The sequence below is a fragment of the Stegodyphus dumicola genome, chromosome 3, assembly GCF_044657685.1.
Source record: "Stegodyphus dumicola isolate Sdum_Otavi_A_Nest chromosome 3, ASM4465768v1".
Classification (NCBI taxonomy): Eukaryota; Metazoa; Arthropoda; class Arachnida; order Araneae; family Eresidae; genus Stegodyphus; species Stegodyphus dumicola.
This window is the reverse complement of record NC_140770.1, coordinates 275,954,888-275,974,294: the sequence shown is the minus strand read 5'-3', so window position 1 is coordinate 275,974,294 and position 19,407 is coordinate 275,954,888. Positions and strand designations below refer to the sequence as shown.

At 34.0% G+C, this 19,407-nt stretch overlaps 1 protein-coding gene and 1 long non-coding RNA gene across 5 annotated transcripts in view; one reads left to right on the top strand and one right to left on the bottom strand.

The window, feature by feature from the left end:
- The window catches only part of LOC118187607 (uncharacterized), a 48,302-nt gene extending 37,329 nt beyond the window's left edge, over positions 1–10,973 (top strand). For 2 of the 4 annotated variants that reach the window (XM_035357864.2, XM_035357862.2), the window contains exons 4-5: positions 944–1,124; positions 10,674–10,973. In XM_035357864.2, the coding sequence (XP_035213755.1) occupies positions 944–1,124; positions 10,674–10,890 (398 nt within the window). In that variant the 3' untranslated portion in view covers positions 10,891–10,973. Of the gene's footprint in view, positions 1–926; positions 1,129–10,673 lie in introns of all 4 variants that reach the window. The other 2 variants (XM_035357865.2, XM_035357867.2) reach the window with 2 other exon arrangements.
- The window catches only part of LOC146998345 (uncharacterized), a 138,777-nt gene extending 119,763 nt beyond the window's left edge, over positions 1–19,014 (bottom strand). The window contains exon 1 of the long non-coding RNA XR_015040463.1: positions 18,175–19,014. This is a non-coding gene — a long non-coding RNA (uncharacterized LOC146998345). The remainder of the gene's footprint in view (positions 1–18,174) is intronic.
- Positions 19,015–19,407: the final 393 nt, after the last annotated feature.

Below are 19,407 nucleotides of genomic sequence, written 5' to 3'. Positions count from 1 at the left end.
TCTATGTGTGTGTCAGTTTCAAAATCTTATAACCCTTCCAACATTTGGAAAAAAAATTGTCGTTCCTTCATTAATGTTCTTTTTAATTTCGTTTATTAAGGTAACGCCTTAGGGTCTGCGTTACTCCAGGTGCGTTGGTGCCGATCTCTCCAAGGTTTTAGGATTTGGGTTGAATCCCTGGGCCTAGTTCGGTCAGGGGGGATGAGGATCCTTAGTGTTATTGAGTTGACGGAAAGAGGAAGGCAAAGAGATTATCTCATATCAACAACGTGATTGTGGAAATGAGGTTTGATGGGATCGACCAGGGTGACGAGATCACAAATTTAATGTGACCTTATCACAACCAATTTATATATTATCACCGAGTTCAATTGACCATGCCTGTAATATCTTAGGAAGCTTAGTTACTGCATTCTAGCCAATTCTAGTGAGCCTCTATGAGCTCTGATCTGTGTTTGTACAAGTATGGGTGCAAATTTCACAAAAAATAACTCACAGTGTAATTAAATTCATTAGAATATATTGTAACGCATTAGAATATATTGTTGAGGGTTATTCTGAACCACACTTCCTCTTTCTGTCTAAGATAAAATTTATCAGTAGACAATTTTTTTCAAACTAGTATATATTTCCTCCTCAAATTTTTAATCCGTAATTCTATAGCATATGAAATCCCAATGCACAATTTAGGAAGGCTAGAGAACATTCGTCTCTAGGCTTCACAGATAACGCTAAATTTTCTAAGTTGTTCTTTACTTTATACTCCACTGTAGATAATTGAATATTATTTTATTGCTGCATTTTTATGCATTCTTAACTGGTTAATTTTTAATAAGTATTTTTACTAAAAATAAGCTTTATGTATGTAATATACTTGTTTATTTCGTTATGATCTTCGAGTAAAAAATGCAACTTTTCATTTTCAGTTTTCTGAATTTTATAGCGGTTTCTGAAAATGCCAAATGCTTAAAAATCATCATCCAGGAGCAAAATTCCACTTGCTACGAAGCAACGGAGCGTGCTCTTGAATTATATTCCGAGATGACAAAGAAAACCACCGAAGAAGCAGACAGTGTAACAGTCACTGAGGAAAGTGATGAAAACTGGAACAGCTACGTGTGCTTGCAAGTATAATTTATATCGTGATTTTCGATAGTTACATTTCAAATGCTTAAAACGGTACTTACGTATTATCCCGTCGGCTGTGAAACTCTAGACAAGCAGTGGAATTTAGTGTCGGTTATGGATAAGCATGATCTCACAAGACATAATATCTGCACGCGCTATCTGCGTTTGATGCATTGACTGCTTCTTGATAAAACATACTTTGTTTTTCCTAAAATGTTTCCACTCCATTTTGAAAAAAATCTGATGTGTACACCACATGACTTCCTTGTACGTAATATTAAATTATACGCATTTTTGTCTTGCATTTAAAATTATTTCCTCGAATTTCATTAGAGATATATTTCTCATTCAATTAATTCAGTTCTCACTTCACGGCAGGGCAAAAATATTTAAAATCTCAAAACATTTTTATTCAAAATTGAAAATATAGAAAAATATCAAAAATAAATATAGTTAAACAGTTTAAAGAACAACTTTTATAATTAAAATTAGAGTTTCTATGCAAAAACAAGCAATTCGACCAGCGAGCATGAAGGCAGATTTTTCGGTGCAGAAAACTGTAAGTTTACTTTTGGGCTCACGCATCCCAAAAAGACACTGAAGGTGTAGAAATTGACTTAATTTCTTGTAAACGCTATGCTAAGTCAATGTACAGGATAATTTAAAAAATTATATGTTAATTCTAGAATGTATTAAGCATGAGTTAATTCGCAATAATAAAAGACGACGTTATCTTTGTTGTTGCGAAGCTTAGTTTCTCTAGACTGGCAACAAATCCAGTATTCTGCCAAGGTTCAAATGTAAACAAATATGGCTGTTATGGTAAACAAAAATTAGGCTTAGCCGCACATAAACAACTTTTAAACTATTGATATTTCTACAATTATTGCATCTAGGTTAACTAAAGGCATAAAACCCTATACCGCAAGTAAGAACAACATAATTCAATCATTTTCAAAGCAAGAAATGCGCAATTTAACATCATATAAGAATAAAACAACTGAGCACACTGAACCGAGTTACAGAATGAGTATATATATTTATACACTTTTGGTGCGACCGACTGCAACGAAAAAGGGAGGTGCGCAACTACATATTATAGGAGTCCTATATATAAAATTTCAACGTTCTGAGGCTACTCGTTTTTGATTTATGCGAGATACATACACGTTTTATAATTCGCTTGGGGAAAAAGGGTCCTTTATTCTGTCTTCTACGTACAGATGTGACGCCAAAACATCTCTAAATTGCATTCGATAGAGGCGAAAATGGATGTTTTCTTTGAAATATGGTACCCGTAATGTTTCGTGATTATAATACTTCCTTTACTTCGTGCAAGGAAGTAAAAATGAGTTCGTGAGCTGTAGAAACACACAGAGTGATGCACTTAAGTTCATTTACAATTTGAGAAAGTTAATATGTGTTGAATGAAAACCTCAGTAGTATGGGTGACATAGGAGTAACAGATGGAACAATCACTGCGGAAATTTGTACTACTAACGTTCCAAACAGAGCTTCCAGTAACATCGAAGCGCCCGCAAAAATAATAGGAAACATCAGAGGCCTTTATACAAAGCGTATCGAATACTTTCACAATAGTAGCCATTTGGTTGACTGCACAGAGAGACAGACGAATGTATCATTGTAAGAATTGCAGTCAAAATTGTGGCTCAAGATTTCTCAGTAACGACTCGCGCAACTTCCGCGGATCTCAGCCAAATTTCTTGGGTCGTTGGCAGCCAACTTTTACGGTCAACAGGATAACACGGAAATGAATGCATTTTTAATTAAAAAGTCGAAAATAATAACTGAGAAATAAAAATACTAATTTAAGCTTTTCTAATAAGCTAATCAATTATTGTAATATATTCCTATCAAAGACTAATATTCACAAGAAGGAGCTACATATTTCCTTTCGGGACCAGAGCTTCTAAACTTCGTATTCATAATTATATAGAATACACCTTTTTCCATTTAAATACATGCAGTTAGCAAAACATTAAGCCACACTTTCTTAAGTTTTTCAGTTCAAAAGTATCTAGAGATTTAGAAAATATGTAGAATAGTTTTATAACTTATGTCTCATTTAATTAATTCAGTTCTTTTCCCGTCGCAAGGCATAAAAACTCAACATCTTCATTGAAAATCGTAAAATCCCCCCCCCAAAAAAACCCTAAAACATCAAGTTTAGTACAAAAACAATTTTTGCACTCAAAATTGTAAAACATTATCAGTGTACAGTAATACTACATAAGTTAACTTTTGGCCCACTGGGCAAAAACACACTGAATTTGGTGCCCCAACTGGCTTAATTCACTATTCAACTAAATTTAAAATCTAAATAAATAGCCGTCACGTTAGTGCTAGTCCCTAGTTGCATTTTAAATTGTCGATAATTCTACAACTATTGCATATAGATTTATTAAAGGCTAAAACCTTACCCGGAACATAAGAATAACATAATTCAATCCCTTATAAAGCAAAAACATTCACAGTTTGCAAATATAGTATAAGATTGAAAAAGCATACAGTGGGCTCAAACAATTGAGAATACACCTTACTTGATAAATCTAACTTTGAATATAAATAACACATTGCCAAGAAGCGGAAACATATTTTTATACATAACAATTGATTTAATTTAAGGTAAACATAAAGAACAACTAACAAAAAAAAAGGTCTAAAAGGAAAAACATACGGAGGCATTTTAAGTAAACATATGCACATTTTTGCCTCGAAATATTGAGAATACACCAATGAAAAATATATTTATCTACCCACTATATTTTTTCTTCGTGGCTTCTATTTTCATCTAATGTTGCGTAATCTTATCTTAAACCTCTTTACTTTTGTGAAGTTTGTTATATGAACTTTAAGAAATACTTTTAAATAGAAAATTGCTCCTCGAAGAGAAACCAGTTTTTGATGCAAGGTGTGTGTGTGATTATGGCAAGGCCTCGAGGGCTATCTGCCTAAGGGGAGGAATGCCTTCGTGGAGGAATTTCTAAGGGAAACTGGTTCGTATACACGTTGCACATGGGGAAAACGACGAAAACGCCCATGCAGCCAGCCCGTTCGCGGGATTCGAATCTTGCACCGAACTACCAGTGTTCAGCAACTGCTTGGGCGCTACTGGGCCTTATTGATGCAAGGAAATCCGAACTAGCATTCTATAAAAAAGGAAAATATTATCATGGAATAAATAAAATTGTTGGTAGAAGTCACATGCGTGTTCGGAAAATTTTAAAAGTGATGGATTGAAAATATAAGTGTAAGAGGAAGGAAAGGTTTTCTGAATGATGTTACCAAAAGGAAAATTTTGAAATATATCAATATTGATACTGCTTCTAGGAAAAAAGCCCACAGGAATAATGCTCACAGGTATAAATGCTCACGGAAAGAAAAAGCCCACACAGAAATAGGCCTACACAAAAAAACGCTCACATGGGAAAATGCTCACTTAGAAATATGCTCACACGGAAAAAAGCTCACATAGATATATGCTCACATGGAAATAAGCCCACTGATAAATAAAATACGTAGAAATATCCTTACATTAATCAATCAATAATTAATCGATCTGAACATCGTACACCTACTTAATTTTCGAAAGAAAAATTATTTAATCATTTGAAATAATTATTGGACAGATGCTTACATTAACCTTTTCAGATGCTGTATATAAAAGAATGAAAACTATACTAAAATTTTGCATGTACTATAATAATACTTATTTATACCACTGGCCCTGTACGACAGTTTTTATTCTTGTAACTGACAATAGTTATTTTTTACTCTATTTTTGCATACTCTTGATGTGTATCTATAGGAATTGAGGTTTGGATGTAGTTATTTAAGTTTGGAACCAAAACCGTTCAAGAAGATCGCAGTTTCTAATCGAAGTGTGGAATCATTATGAAGCAGCCTCCGAAAAATCTTCTAAAACCATAAATCGTTACGAAAGCTTTCATAAGGTACTAAATTCGTTATTTAATTGTAGCTATTTCAGTATGTGGTTTTTATTTGACGGACTGAAAAATGATTTAGCCTGTCAACTTTTATTATTAGCTTTTGTATATAAAAGGTGTACTGAAGTAAAAAAGTAAATATGAAAACATACATTTAGTAATCGCGAATCATGTAAGAAACTATGATGAAATCGATGATAAAATTAGATATTTACACATATTAGCTAATATTCAGTAATTTTACGTATTTATAACTTTTTGAAATATATATATATATGATTTATATATAATAAGGTATCTTATGTAATTTAAATAAAATAATTATTTATATTTACTATACTTCTAAATGTTTATATTATACAATGTGTAACTTACATGTACTATTATTTTACCTTTTTAACAATTTATTTTTTAACAATTTTAACAATTTTCACTGTATATTCTGTTTCATTTTTCTTCCTTCCTCAAAACAGTCCATTTGTTAATCTTATATAGCAACTGAATCTAAACATAAGTTATACAGTTTTTGATATATATATATATATATATACCATAGCTGTTTTAGTAATTTAAATAATTTTTCTTTGGAAAATTAACGTAGGTGTACAATGTTCAAATCGCTTAATGTAAGGATATTTCTACGCATTTTATTTATCAGCGGGCTTATTTCCATGTGAGCATATATCTATGTGAGCTTTTTTCCATGTGTGCATATTTCTAAGTGAGCATTTTTCCATGTGAGCTTTTTTCTGTGTGGGTTTTTTCCTGTGAGCATTTTTCCGGTACCATTGATCCTAAAGTAAGTGCAGTCAAACTTGCTACAGAATCTTCTCAAACCATTGGCAGAAGTGGAAGTGTTGAAACTGTGCGAAATATAATTAGATGAGCTGGATATATAATCAGAATTGTTAAAAGAAACCATTCATCAGCTTGAAAAATCAGAAAAAGCGTTTGGAGTTTGCAAAAACTCATCAGTTGAAGACGAATAACTTTTGGAAGAAATTATATTCACTCAGGAAAGTATATTTAAATTTTTCTGCAATAGTAACCATCGCACCGTATGCAGAAGGCGAGCATAATTTCGGATCCAAAAATTTACAGCCTATAGTTAAACATGGTGATGTCTCCGTAATGGCTTCACATGGGGTCAATTTTTTGAGCCGGAAGTTACACAGCTCACGTTTTTACCATTCTCGGAGTTTTACCTGTTACCTTATCAATGTCATGCAAGGTATCAAATAAGCAACTTCATAATCGGTATCTTTAAATGAGAGCTTGTTGTAGCTAAATCTTGCTGTTGGTTATTCTCGCCAGTCCTCCTTAAAGTTATTTTTTGCATTTGGCATTTTGCTAGACGATGCTTTAAACGACGCGCCGGTAAAATTCTGAGTCAGCTCAACGGTGTTATTTTACGAGTACTCTTCAATATGTTAGCGCAACTGAATTTAACTTCTGTTACGTTAATTTAAATCCACGTTTTTGGAGACTATATCTATACACAAGGAAACATTTATAAGTGTTTCGGCAAATTCTCCACCCTCCAGCGGCAGAGCGGTAAAATCGCTGAACCCTAGTCGTTCGACCTGAGTTACATACCAGACATACACTCCCGCTGTATCAGAGTTTTTCCGATTTTCTTCATGAGCAACGTGAATTCGGACCAGATCCCCTTAGAAAGCCCTCCGCCGAAGGCATCATTCTCCTTAGGCAGGTAGCCCTCGTGCGCTTTGCCGTAAAACCCGTAGTTCGCCAATTTCTACCCATACTGTCCATTCGCTTGACTTCCGTCCACTCTATGTTTGGAAGTGTTATTTTTTGAGCATTTAATCAGAAACATCAGATCTCCGCGGTGCTCTTCCTGAAAATTTGGGTGGAAATTAGAAGTCCAACTGCATTTCCAAATAATTTGTTTTCAATTAATAATTTCATTTGATGATCATTTTTACACCTTCGCAATGTTTGTAAAACTTGCCCCCCCCCCGAAAAAAATGCGGAGAAAATGTCTGAAATGGTTCATATTTTAACGGTCACATAAAAGAGTTTGTCAAGATCGTCCTCGCTCTCGCTTAGCTCACAGCTTAGCACAGTCTGCTGTTGCATTTTTTTGTCATTTTAGCTTCACTATTAAGCAACGGTGCGATTTACACCAAGTACAATTCAAAAGCAAATCCCAAAAATTTTAAAAGCACCATAGCAGCATATGTTTAGAATTCTCTACGAATGTTAATGTAGGATACCCTTTTTTATTACTTTTTTCAGTTCATTCTATAAATGCTCGTTTTCTTAGCAATATGGCTTACAATTTGTTGTTGTTTATTATTTTCGCACATTAATTTTATTTATTAAATATCACGTTCTTCGCACTAACCTTACATGAAATTCAATTCAACAGCAAAGTAACAGCATATTTAGAAATGGCATACCTTTAGAATTTTCCCTGGACAGACTTGCGCACTAGAGGTAAAAATGTTTTATTCCGTCCACTGCCCGCTTTCAAATCCTCCAGTCTCCTTATAAAATTTTATTAATGGTAATTCTTTGCTGTAGCGATTCAGAACAATGCCTGGCGATTTTAGATTTGCGCCAAGGTCTCAGCTATAATTCTGCCATGCTTATGAAACGCGAAGTGTAAAAATAAACTACATAATATATAATAATAACAATAATACTCATATGGTGTTTTCTAAGAATATTTTTAAAAAACCTTATCCTTACTTTTTATTATTTTTTCGTATGTAATTGTTCCAGTTAACTGCAGCACTTTCATACATATTAAACTATTTGTTACACCATTTCAGGGACGTAAACTCGTCTGCCAAGAATACGCGAATCTAATAGCAGTGATGAACTGCATCTTGCAACCGCCAAAGCTATTTCCAACAGGAAGGCCCTTCTTTTTGCAATTTTTAACATTGCACCTTCAAATGGTTTCGTTGTCAACAAAAGTTTCATTTTTGCGTACTCTTTTGGCAGGCAAAAGACCTCTTTCTTCAAAACATGATATGACATCTACCGCCCCAGGTAGCGCATGACGTATCAAAAACGTTACACAACGACCACTTTGCAACCTCTCGGACCAGTTTGCAACGTCTTTAATAAGTCATGTGCTACGTGGGTCATTAATTGGTAAAATACAGATTGTTAACGTCATATTAACAAATAACGTCATATTAATAAATATATTTTAAAAAATATTTAAAAATGCCAGTTCTAAGAATTTTTTTTTGAAGGCATAAACATTTTAATATCGTTTAAAATTTTGTTAAAAGCCTATAAATAAAGACATTATTTAAAATTTTGCTATGAACATGGTTCAACATCCCGATTTGGAGGTTCTTATCACGTGACCCCAAGTGATCTCATGTCACGTAAACTACGCTACAAAAATCTAATTCTGTCAGTAATTACCTACATTAATTTCAAGTTAAATCTTAATTTGGAACACAAATGTAAGAATTATTTCAATTCGTACGAAGAGCTTACTCAGAAGTTATGTAAAACTTCAGTGCTTTACTTCGCAAGTGCATTCTCATTAGAACTGATTAATTTAACCCTTGACTTTGCCTTTTCTATATTTTCGGCTTTGGGTAAGTGGTGTGATTGCATCCTAATTGACTTAATTACTGCGAATGGCCTTAGGGCATAAAACTGAACTATCTGGTAAAAATTCTACGTAATTGTATACCAATATTGAAAGAAACAATCAATCTGATATAACAAATGGCTGGAACTTGTTTTTAAAATATGAGGCGTTAAAGGTTGCCATCCGTTTGGCATCAGTTACACCATTATTGGCGATTATTGGCATCAGTTACACCATTATTTCCGTTTTGCCGGGGCCGGCAAAACGGAAAAGTACCCGAAAACCTTAGCAAAAATGAATAATATAAGGACACATTGTGAAAGTAAAAATGCAACACGGTGCTAATATACGATCGCGTGGAGAAAAAACATGCAGCGAGATTTTGACGAGATATCTTGTTTAGCTGGCGATTCAATCTCATTAGCCGCTATAACAAAGTAGTACAACGATTAAAAAAAGTATTGGCAGTTGGGCCTATAATTGATCACATTAGCTAACGAAGGAAATGCCTGACAATTATAGCTGGACATAAAGCCCACAAATCTAATGAAACTTTCGTTTTGATATGTCCTCTTACACAAAATGCACAAGGACGTAAACTTGCAAGTCGAAAAAGTATTGGCAAGATTATACAACATAATGTGGGAACAAAATTTAATTCTTTCGTATTCATACCTTTTGTGTTTTTATAGAGAAAAACAAAGGCTTGGCTATTGAGAATCTTGTGCCATTCTTGCAGGCGTATACGCTTAAGTTCATGTTTACACGAAATTTTATGTTTCCTGATTTCTAGGTCCAACGTTTTCTATGAAGTAACTTGTAACGTTTTCTACAAAAATATTTAATATTTTTAATTAACCCTTTCCGGCACGCTACCTTTAAAAGTCGGAGTTTATATATATATATATATATAAGAAAAAAACAGGCAGTCTAATTAGGCCTAGAGGACAACACAAGTAAAATTTTGTGAAGACAGCACTCATCGTTTTAATTCTGTGGGTGTGCCGAAAGTGGGCACACTGATTAAATAGAGCTTCGAAAAGAGTGCTGAAACGAACATTCTTGTCAATGAACTGACCGATGAGATGCGGAGAAACAAAGACTACAGACTCTCAGTTGTCCTAGATTATCGGTGAGCCCCTTCTGGGCACACCTAGGGTTCGCCGTTTGATTTTAGGCAAGATTTCAAGGTAAACATTTAAAACTAATATAGAATAAGGAGATAAGCATTCAGCCAAAAAATTAACATAGAAATTTCTTTTCAAACAATTTCTTTTATACCCTAAAAAAATCTGGAAGATTTCTTTGAAAAATGAAGGGTCTTAAGAAAATAAACATGGTTAAAATATATGGACTGGTTTGTATTGAGCTGCCACCTACTATAAATAAAGAAGGTACAAAGTAACCTATAGTAACCTATAAATCCTTTTTCATTCAATTTTTCTGTGTGTACAGAAGGAAATTTCTAGGTGTGTACAGAAGGAAATTTCTAGGTGTGTCCAGACCGAACACACTGTGCCGCAAAGGGTTAAACACATCATGAATTAAATGCATTTTTCTTACTTAAAACAATCCGATTCAAAAATAGAAACAGAGTTTTCTTAAGAATTGCATTTACTGCTTTCAAAAAGCTTAGATTATTAACCTGCGAAAGACAGATTTAATTTGGAAGATAAATGTATCTTACATTTTGAAAACAGATTATAATGAAAAGTGAAACGTAGGATTTATATTGATTCGATGCAAATTCGCGTTTCCAAACTTATAACCCTTTTAGGGTACGAAAGTCTTAAAGGGTTCAGAATTTAAGTAAGGAATAACCATTCACTTTCCTATTACTACAGCTAAATCTAGTCTTATTGCTTTCCAACATGAAGCTTTAAATTATTTCTATCTGACAATCTTTTCTACTTTTATGTTATCAGCTTTGTTAGTAAACATTCTAACCCGCAGCAAAACCCATTTAACTAATTATTCCTTTTTTTCTTCTTTAGTTTCCACGTGTATGACATTTCTTGCTTAGTAGCGGACGCTGACAAAAGATGTGGATCTGCTGCAAAACACGTGGTTTTAGAAATGGTTAGACGGATTGCCTACTTCGAATGGATATGCCCGCCGAACATCTTAAAAGAGCTCCCAAGTATTGTGGAATTGCTGGAATTGGAGGAAGAAGAGAAGATCCTTTTACGTGACATCTTACCCAAAGAATGATTTCTATATAAAAAAATGGAACTTTCGTTTAAGTAAAGCGTGAAAAAAATGTAATTTTAAGTTAATAAATGTTTTTCATGGCAGTTTTTTTAAGTACAGCAGATACCGTATTAGAACTATTGAGTGTTGAATTTGTTTACCTAAGATTTTCAATTATTCAACAGAAAGAAAAAATAAATGAAAAAATCTGAAGGCGGAAATCTGTCTGAAGAAAATCGCCAGATTTAGCTAGGTGGTTGCATTAATACGTAAATACCAGACCGCCCCCATTTGTGAACCAAGCATCTCGAGTCCTTACAAATAACAAATTTTTAAAATTTTAATTCATAAAACTGAAACATATTTTGCTTAAAGAAAGAGAAAGAAAGGCACTTTTTCCATTCTGCCAGCGCAAGTGATAAAGTCGCCAAAAATGGTACAACCTATGCCAAATGAATTTCCTCGCTGGTAACCTTTTATGCCTCATTTCCAAAATAAGTGGCAGCCATTTCCTATCAGATTGATTGTTTCTTTCAATACTGGCATACAATTACATGGAATTTTTACTAGATAGTTCAATTTTATGCCCTAAAGCCATTCGCGGTAATTAAGTCCATTAGGATGCAATCACACCGCTCATCCGAAGGCGAAAATATAGAAAACGCAAAAGCAAGAGTTATATTCATCAGTTCTAATGAGAATGCACTAGACAAGTAAAACACTGCGGTTTTACAGAATTTCTGAATAAGCTATTCGTAAGAATTGTATAATTCTTGCATTTAAACTTATATTCCAAATTAAGATTTAACTTGAAATTAATGTAGATAATAGAGAGAATTAAATTTTTGTAGCCTAGTTTACGTGAGATGAGATCACCTGGAATCACGAGATTCGAACCGGCGAATCAGGATGTTGAAACATGAAAGCTTCGTAAATTCTTAAATTAATGACTTTTTACAAATTTATTCTCTTTATTTATTTTCATTTTACAAAATTTTAAACAATGTTAGAATGTTTTAAAAATTTCTTAGAACTAACATTTGTTAACAATTTTTATGCACTATATACTGTGTGTTGTCGCCAATAAAGTCTGCCTGGCAAGGTTTGTGCCGGAAAAGTACCGAAAGAAATTAATACGCACTTCCAAATAACGTTTTACAAATTTATTCCTAAAGTTATTAAATAGAATCCTATAAAACAGGTAAGCCCTACTGATGAGACCCTTGTGACTTATGTTTTAATATATGGCTCAAATTCTGTGAGATTAACCTTTACTATTTGTGCAATTATTTTCAACTTTGAGTGCCAAAGGGTGAATATTAAAGAGGAAATTGTAAAATATAAGGGTACTACTTGATTTTCGCGGCCCTCGTTATCAAAATTATGACCAGGGTATCACAGCTCTCGATTGCTTTTAATATGACATCAAAAAGCTTATTTTCTCACAGGAATTCCGCTACAACGTACGACAGCCTTTCTACATTTGGGCGTGAGCACCCGTTGTTGGATCAACATAATTAAAAGCGTGATTTACAGTTATTTGGCTGTAACCAGCCTTTTCAAGCTCATCTGTTTTATAGGCTCGCCAACAATCTGAATATATTGTCGAACCTTCGAATACGTAGACTATAATCAGTGATATCGGTGTAGTTGCTTTTCAATTTGGAATCTTCCCAACAAGAAAGCACTCGCCACTTTCACGGCATGACCCGTCGAATATCCGCAGTCGGGAAAGAATCCTGCCAGCCTTGTTTTATTCGCCACGCAAACGAACTCTCCTCAATTTTGACTACATTGTATTCATTTCAGCTATTTGTCGTGTATTTACTATCTACTGTAGGATTTATTTCAAGTATATTATTGCATTGAATATTTGTTATTATTTGTTCGTCAAATAGAAGTCGAAATAGTAAATGTTTATGGTTGCCCTTCGTTCTGCTACCTTTTACCTACATTGCTTTAATTTGGTGATTTATCGAGGGGCCGTGAAAATCAAATAGTACCAATCAAAAGTTTAAAATAATATAAGAATTAAGAAAAGGAATTGAAATTAATGTTTATTTATTTATTTTCGAACAGAGTTCAGCTGCATTCACCCAAGCGGCCTCCTTTGTTTGCAGGTACTCATGGATTAGATTAGTTTAGTTTAAATATGATAAAGCCACTCGGGCTATCTGCCTGAGATGTGATGCTTTCGTGAATGCCCTTCTGAAAGAAACTGTTATTCAGACACACATGAGAAAAACCAACACTACAGCTAGCCCGTTTCGCCTGGATTTAAACCCAACACAGGTGACAGGTGACGGAGGACGGGGGCGCCTGGTGTCTAACATAGGTAAACAGGCATATACCCCGCGTCCTCCACTGTGTAGAGGCAACAACTCCCTGGAGCCCCATGAGGCCGACCCGGGAGTTTATTAGGATCTTAAAAGTTAACATGGCCATACAAGGGCTAGACTACATGTAGTACATTGTAAGAACGTGAGACAACTGAAGGTTATGGTTACAGAGGTAGAACAAAATAAGACATAAACATAAAACATAAATGGAAACATATAAAGAAAAACATGAAGAAACACATAAAGCACTAAAAACACAAAGAGGTACACTAAGATACACTAAAATACACGTAACTAAATAAACACCGAACACACATAGATAAACACGATGCAGACAATTAAATAATGTGGACACATAGAAACGAAACACTTGATGATGTTATGAGACGCATAATAGCACGTAATTATTTAAACAGCGCGTGTGATACTGAGAGAACACTCAATAAGGCACGCATATATACGTGAAGCAATGTGATGACAGTAGTTCATGAAGCCATGATAATAATAGTACGCACAAGAAAACGCGTAGATATACAAGATGAAATGTAAGGACTAAGGTACATGATACAATAATATACAGGATACAATATAATGGTAATAGTGCATGATGCAGTAAAGTTAGTAATTCACATAACAGGTAATAGTACACACATGTGAGCATACAAAGATACGTGTTACAGCATAGTGACAAGAGTACTTGACGTAATGGTGCTAATAGTTCACACTGTACGATGCAGTACACACATATATGCAGAACATATACTCGATGACAAATAGTACACATATAAACGATGCAGACGATTAAATGATGCAGACACATTAAGAAAATAAACATTAATATGGTGCACATAAAAATTATGAGACTGATTACAACTACCGACATTCACCTGTTTTAACCACTCGGCCACTGCTGCGAGAATTTCCAAATGAAAAGAACACTTTCTTTGTAGGCTCACCAGCGGCCGAGCGGTAACGTCGCTGAACATTGGTAGTTCGGTCGCGAGGTTCGAATCCCGCGAACGGGCTGGCGGCATAGGCGCTTTCGTAGTTTTCCCCATGTGTAACGTGTATACGAGCCAGTTTCCCTTAGAAAGTCCTCCACGAAGGCATTCCTCCCTTAATGTAGATAGCACTCGAGTGCTTTGCCGTAATCTAATAAAACCAAAACTTTTTTTGTAGTGGGCAACTGAAGGTTTATACTAACTGCAAATTCAAAAAAAAAAAAAAAAAAAAAGAGCAAGCACTGCCTAAATTCTCGAAAATGGAACTAGTGACCTAGGTACTCATGGAAGCGTAGTTTTCTAGAAAAATAACGTTCTATAATACAAACAAAATTTCACCACAATGATATCCATTAGTCGATATAGAATGAAATGATTATCTGTGACTGGTTGGTGCTTGAAGAACGATTTCTTTTTCGATAATTTTCTATGGACAGAATTCTTCATCTCTATAATTAAACAAGGTTAAAAATACAAGTATCTTCTTACCATGAATTTTTATGACAAACATTTTACTACTATTAATTAATTACTTTATAAATAATATTTTATCATGAACCACTTAGTCCATATCATGAATCACTGAGATGCAATTTTGTCTTGTGGACCCCTTTGAAGCTTCTATGGCCCTGGAGATCTTTTTGCACCCCGGTTGGGAAACATTGGTCTATTTAAACTTATTACTATAAGTTATTATTTATTTATTTATTTATTTATTTATTACTGTTGTTGTCAAATTTATCAGCAGAAGCCAGCTAAAGTTGAACTGAAATCATACAAATTGAAAATTGAAATGAAACAAAATTAAAATTCAGCCTTCATATATCGGTTGCACAAGTTAGACAAAGAATCTGTTAATTTCGAGTAAAAGAAATATTCAAAATATAAAATAATATTTGTAATACGAAACAGATTTACATTGCCTCAAACCAAATTCTCCTCAAGAGAATCCTTTGTACGCCTGATTTCTATGTTAGCTAAACGGATTATACCAAATCAACCCTTCTTGCGAATATTTAAAATGCTTCGAAATTTTAGATTTAAAGAAAAAGCAAAAAATATTCAAATTTACAGAGACTTCAACGGCTAACCTTTGGAATATGGTAACAGGTAGTTTGGCGATATTTTGTAAGGTGATAAAGGGGACTAGCTAGGACTTAAGCAGTGTACATGGATAAAGTCAAGAGTGTGCGCAATACCATTTTTGCGCAATTCTGGGATTTTTTTTAAGTGAAAATAGTCGACGTGTACATGGATACCTTGTATGTGCAATTCTTAAAAACGCGGCAAGCAGTTTGCGATTCTGCTCTTTCTCCCAATTTCGCACCTAATCTTCGTCATGATTAAGTAGTTTTGTTCCATAAAAGTTCTAGCATAAGCGTAATTCGGCTAGCAGATTGTTGGAAAAAAATGTTGAGTAAAAAAAAAGCATGCCTTTACTTCGTGAAAACAAAATGGCGTCCAAACAAAAACTAGCAGGTTGCTGTAACAGGGTTGGTCGCCAAATTTCCGCCAAAAAATCTCCAAGTTACCATAATTCAAAGATTAACCACTTCAACGAACGATTAAGACATCATGTTTTCAAGGATTTTTGAGTTCTTCATTTCTATAGATCAGCGTTATCTGAACCTGTAAGTAGTTTAAATAATATCGCGAAAAATAATCTCTTGGGTTGTTTCCGACTTTTCAAAAAGATCGCCGAACTATCGACATTTATATAGTAAGTGAGCAAAAAGTTATTAAAAGGAAATAAATTTTAGCAATTTAGAATTCTAAGTTTAACTTGCTAAAGTAGGGATTGTAAGTTACATTAAACTTAGATTACCAAGATTATTCACTCACATGTTATCAGAGACAAAATTTCAATTTTTACTTACGTCCTAGAGATTCCCGCGATCTGATTCCTGTGAAAACGAATCACGTGTACCATGATCCAACATAACTAAAACTATTTTAATCCTAATATACGCAAGAGATTTGGCGACATTATAATAAGCGGTAAAGGGGTTATGTTGGTGTTAATGACAATTTCAGAATCGCGCCAAGGCCCTGCCGTACACTAGGATTTTACCGGGCTTTCTAAGGAAAACTGGCTAGTATTTACTACATAATATGGAAAGGGGTGAAAACTCATAGAGCCAGTTTGTTCATTGAGATTTGAAAACGATTTTCGTTTAATTTATTTGATTATGGCAAAGCGCGGGAGGGCTGTCTGCGAATGGAGAGATACTTTCTTGAAGGACTTCATAGTTTTTTTTTTGTTTTTGTTTTGTTTTTGTTTTGTTTTGTTTATGTTATTACGGCAAAACCTCGAGGGATATCTGCCTGAGGGTAGGGATGCCTTCGTGCAGAACCTTCTATGGAAAACTGGCTCATATACACTTTACGCATGGAGAAAACAATGAAAACGTCAATGCAGTCAGCCCGTTCGCGGGATTCCAACCTAACTACCAGCGTTGAGCGCCTTTACCGCTCGGCTCCTAGTGGGCCTTAAATTCGTAAAAGAAATTGGTGTTTATCTATGTTACACACGGGGAAAAAGATAAAAACTCCCATGCATTCAGCTCGTTTGGCTGGAATCAAATCCAGATTCAACTACCAGTCTTCAACGATTTTACCGTCAGACGCTGGCTTGCATTTAAAAGAGCGAACTATTAACTGCTAAGTGCACCAGTAAAAATTAATGAAGTATTTACTTTCCCGCCAATCTTTTTAATCTTTATTTTAACTCAACATCTTTCAAACACTTCCTTTACTTTAATTAGATTTTAATTATGTATTTAAATAGAAATCTTAATGACAAAATATAAAAATCATGCAACTTTAAGATTTGCCAGCCTCCCAACTTTTTTAATAGCATGTATGAAGCTATTGCTAAATTTCAGTGTAATGTACATTTCTAATACATTTTCTTAAGAAAGGGAGAAAGTGCACAATCATCCACTGCTTGGCGCATTTTCAAGAATTGCAGATACATGGTATCCATGTGCACATCGACCTATTTTCACTTAAAAAAAATATCCCAGAATTGCACAAAAATGGCATTACGCACTTCTTTGACTTTATCCATGTACACATCAACCTATTTTCACTTAAAATGTCAAAGAAAATTGACAAAAATCCAATTCTTCTTACTCTTGTAAAAAGCTCCAAACAAATAAGTGAGCGATTCTGCACTTTACCATAAGGGAGTTCAGGACGTAACATTACCTTCCACGTCTTTATGAATATATTTAATAAATGTTTTAGTTTGAAATATACGTTAATAATTCTTTTTACGTAAGAAGTAATCTTTAATAATTAAAAAATTTGTTTTAAACATTTAAAGAATTTTCATTTTCTGATGTAACTACTGCACAAACTGACGAATTTCACAACGTTTTATGTACACAAAATTATTCACTTCAGTTTATCTTTGCGTTTAAGAAAAATATTAATTACACAAATTTTAATAATCATAGAAAAGAAATATTTTAGACCAATTTTCGTTTCAAAGCAAATATTAAAAAAATTAACTCAAAATTAAAATTTTTGAAGGAAATTTAATTAAAATAGAACAAGCAAAATGCGTGGAAATGCGAGTGCTTGGAGTCAAACAACAAAAATCAGCGTTGAACGTTCAGCGTTGAATCAGCGTTTTCACAAAAATCATGTGTGAAAATATAACGCTAATTTCTGTTGTTTGACTTCTGAATTAATACGAGAAGTATTTTAAAATAGTTACTAAAAATTCACAAGTTATAAAATATTCTTTTCTAAAATAAATAGATAAACGGTTTTCAGTATTTATCAACATTTTTTAATATTTTACAATTTTTATCCATATTTACGACATATTTTAAAAATTAGCAGAGTAATTGGGGAAAATCGAAAATGGTCTAAATGTGCATAAAAATGATATTTTGAAATACATTTCTTAAGCAAAAGAAGAGGAAAAATAATATTTTTGTTCAAAATGCACCAACCTTGTAAAACACTCCTTTTAATACCCGTCCTTTGTCAGATTCACAGTGTTTACGTTAGTCTTTTTTCCATATTTTCAAAGAGCTTGAAATGCACAAGGAACGGCAATAAACTACATTTTCCAGTAATGTCCTTTTTATTTCTAAAAGAACTTATCAGACAAGACGTGCTTGTAACACAGCTGCTTCAACTACTTGTTCTATATTTTTCATTTCAGCTGATAGTACCTTAATCACACTCACAAAAATAAATACGAAATTTAAAAAACTTTCCAACAAAATTGTATTAGCACTAGCACGAAATAATACGAATTGCACAAATGGTCGACGGCATACACCTGGAACGCAAACTAAACAAACATCAAACAACTTCAGTTAGAAATTTCAGACGCAGCAAACGTATGATAAGAAGTACAGCAAGTAAAATATTGTTTAGATGCTATTGAGGGAAACTTGGTATTTTTAAGTTTGGTCAGAGGGCGTGATAGTACTAGAAATAGAACCTTATTCTGCTGACGTAATTTCTTTCGTATATCCAGTTCGCTTGATTCTAAAAAATGTATAGATTTTTCAGACCCAAAATATGAAAGAAGGATTTTTATGTCCCGATAGCTTAGCTTTCTGCGACCATTTTTGTAGTGAAAAGGTTTCATGCCAGATAACATCTGGTCAATTTGCAAAAAATGCTAAGGTCGGATCTGTTCGCCAACATGATGGGTATGATAGTTAACATTGTCAACAGCCATACCGTTCGGCCGAGCTTCGAATCTTGGATAAAGCATAGATTTTTGTAAAAGGGCAGCATCGTTGTGGTTGCGACATAGGGGTTCTCACTGTCGAACCAAAAGAGCCTTCTAAAGAGATAGTAGAATCCTTGCATCCGTTCCCTGGAGAGTTCTTTGTAACAATCAGGATGGAGATGGGTAAATTCCTGCTGTCACCTATAAGTATATGCAAAGTAATTTCAGTAGCTAGCATTATAATATCCGACAGTGCCTTAAGAATACAAGCAATAACAGGTAAAAATAAATCACCTCTAGTACAAGACATACAACTCCCAATTGCTAATTTTCATAAAAAATACAAACCAAAACTCCACTGGACAAGAGCTCACAAAGGAATATATAGAAACGAAATAGCAGATACATTAGCAAGAGTTGCAGCAAGCAATACTACTATTCCAAAATTTGGTCCACTTCCAAATCCTATTTGATTACTAAAATCAAAAAGATTTAA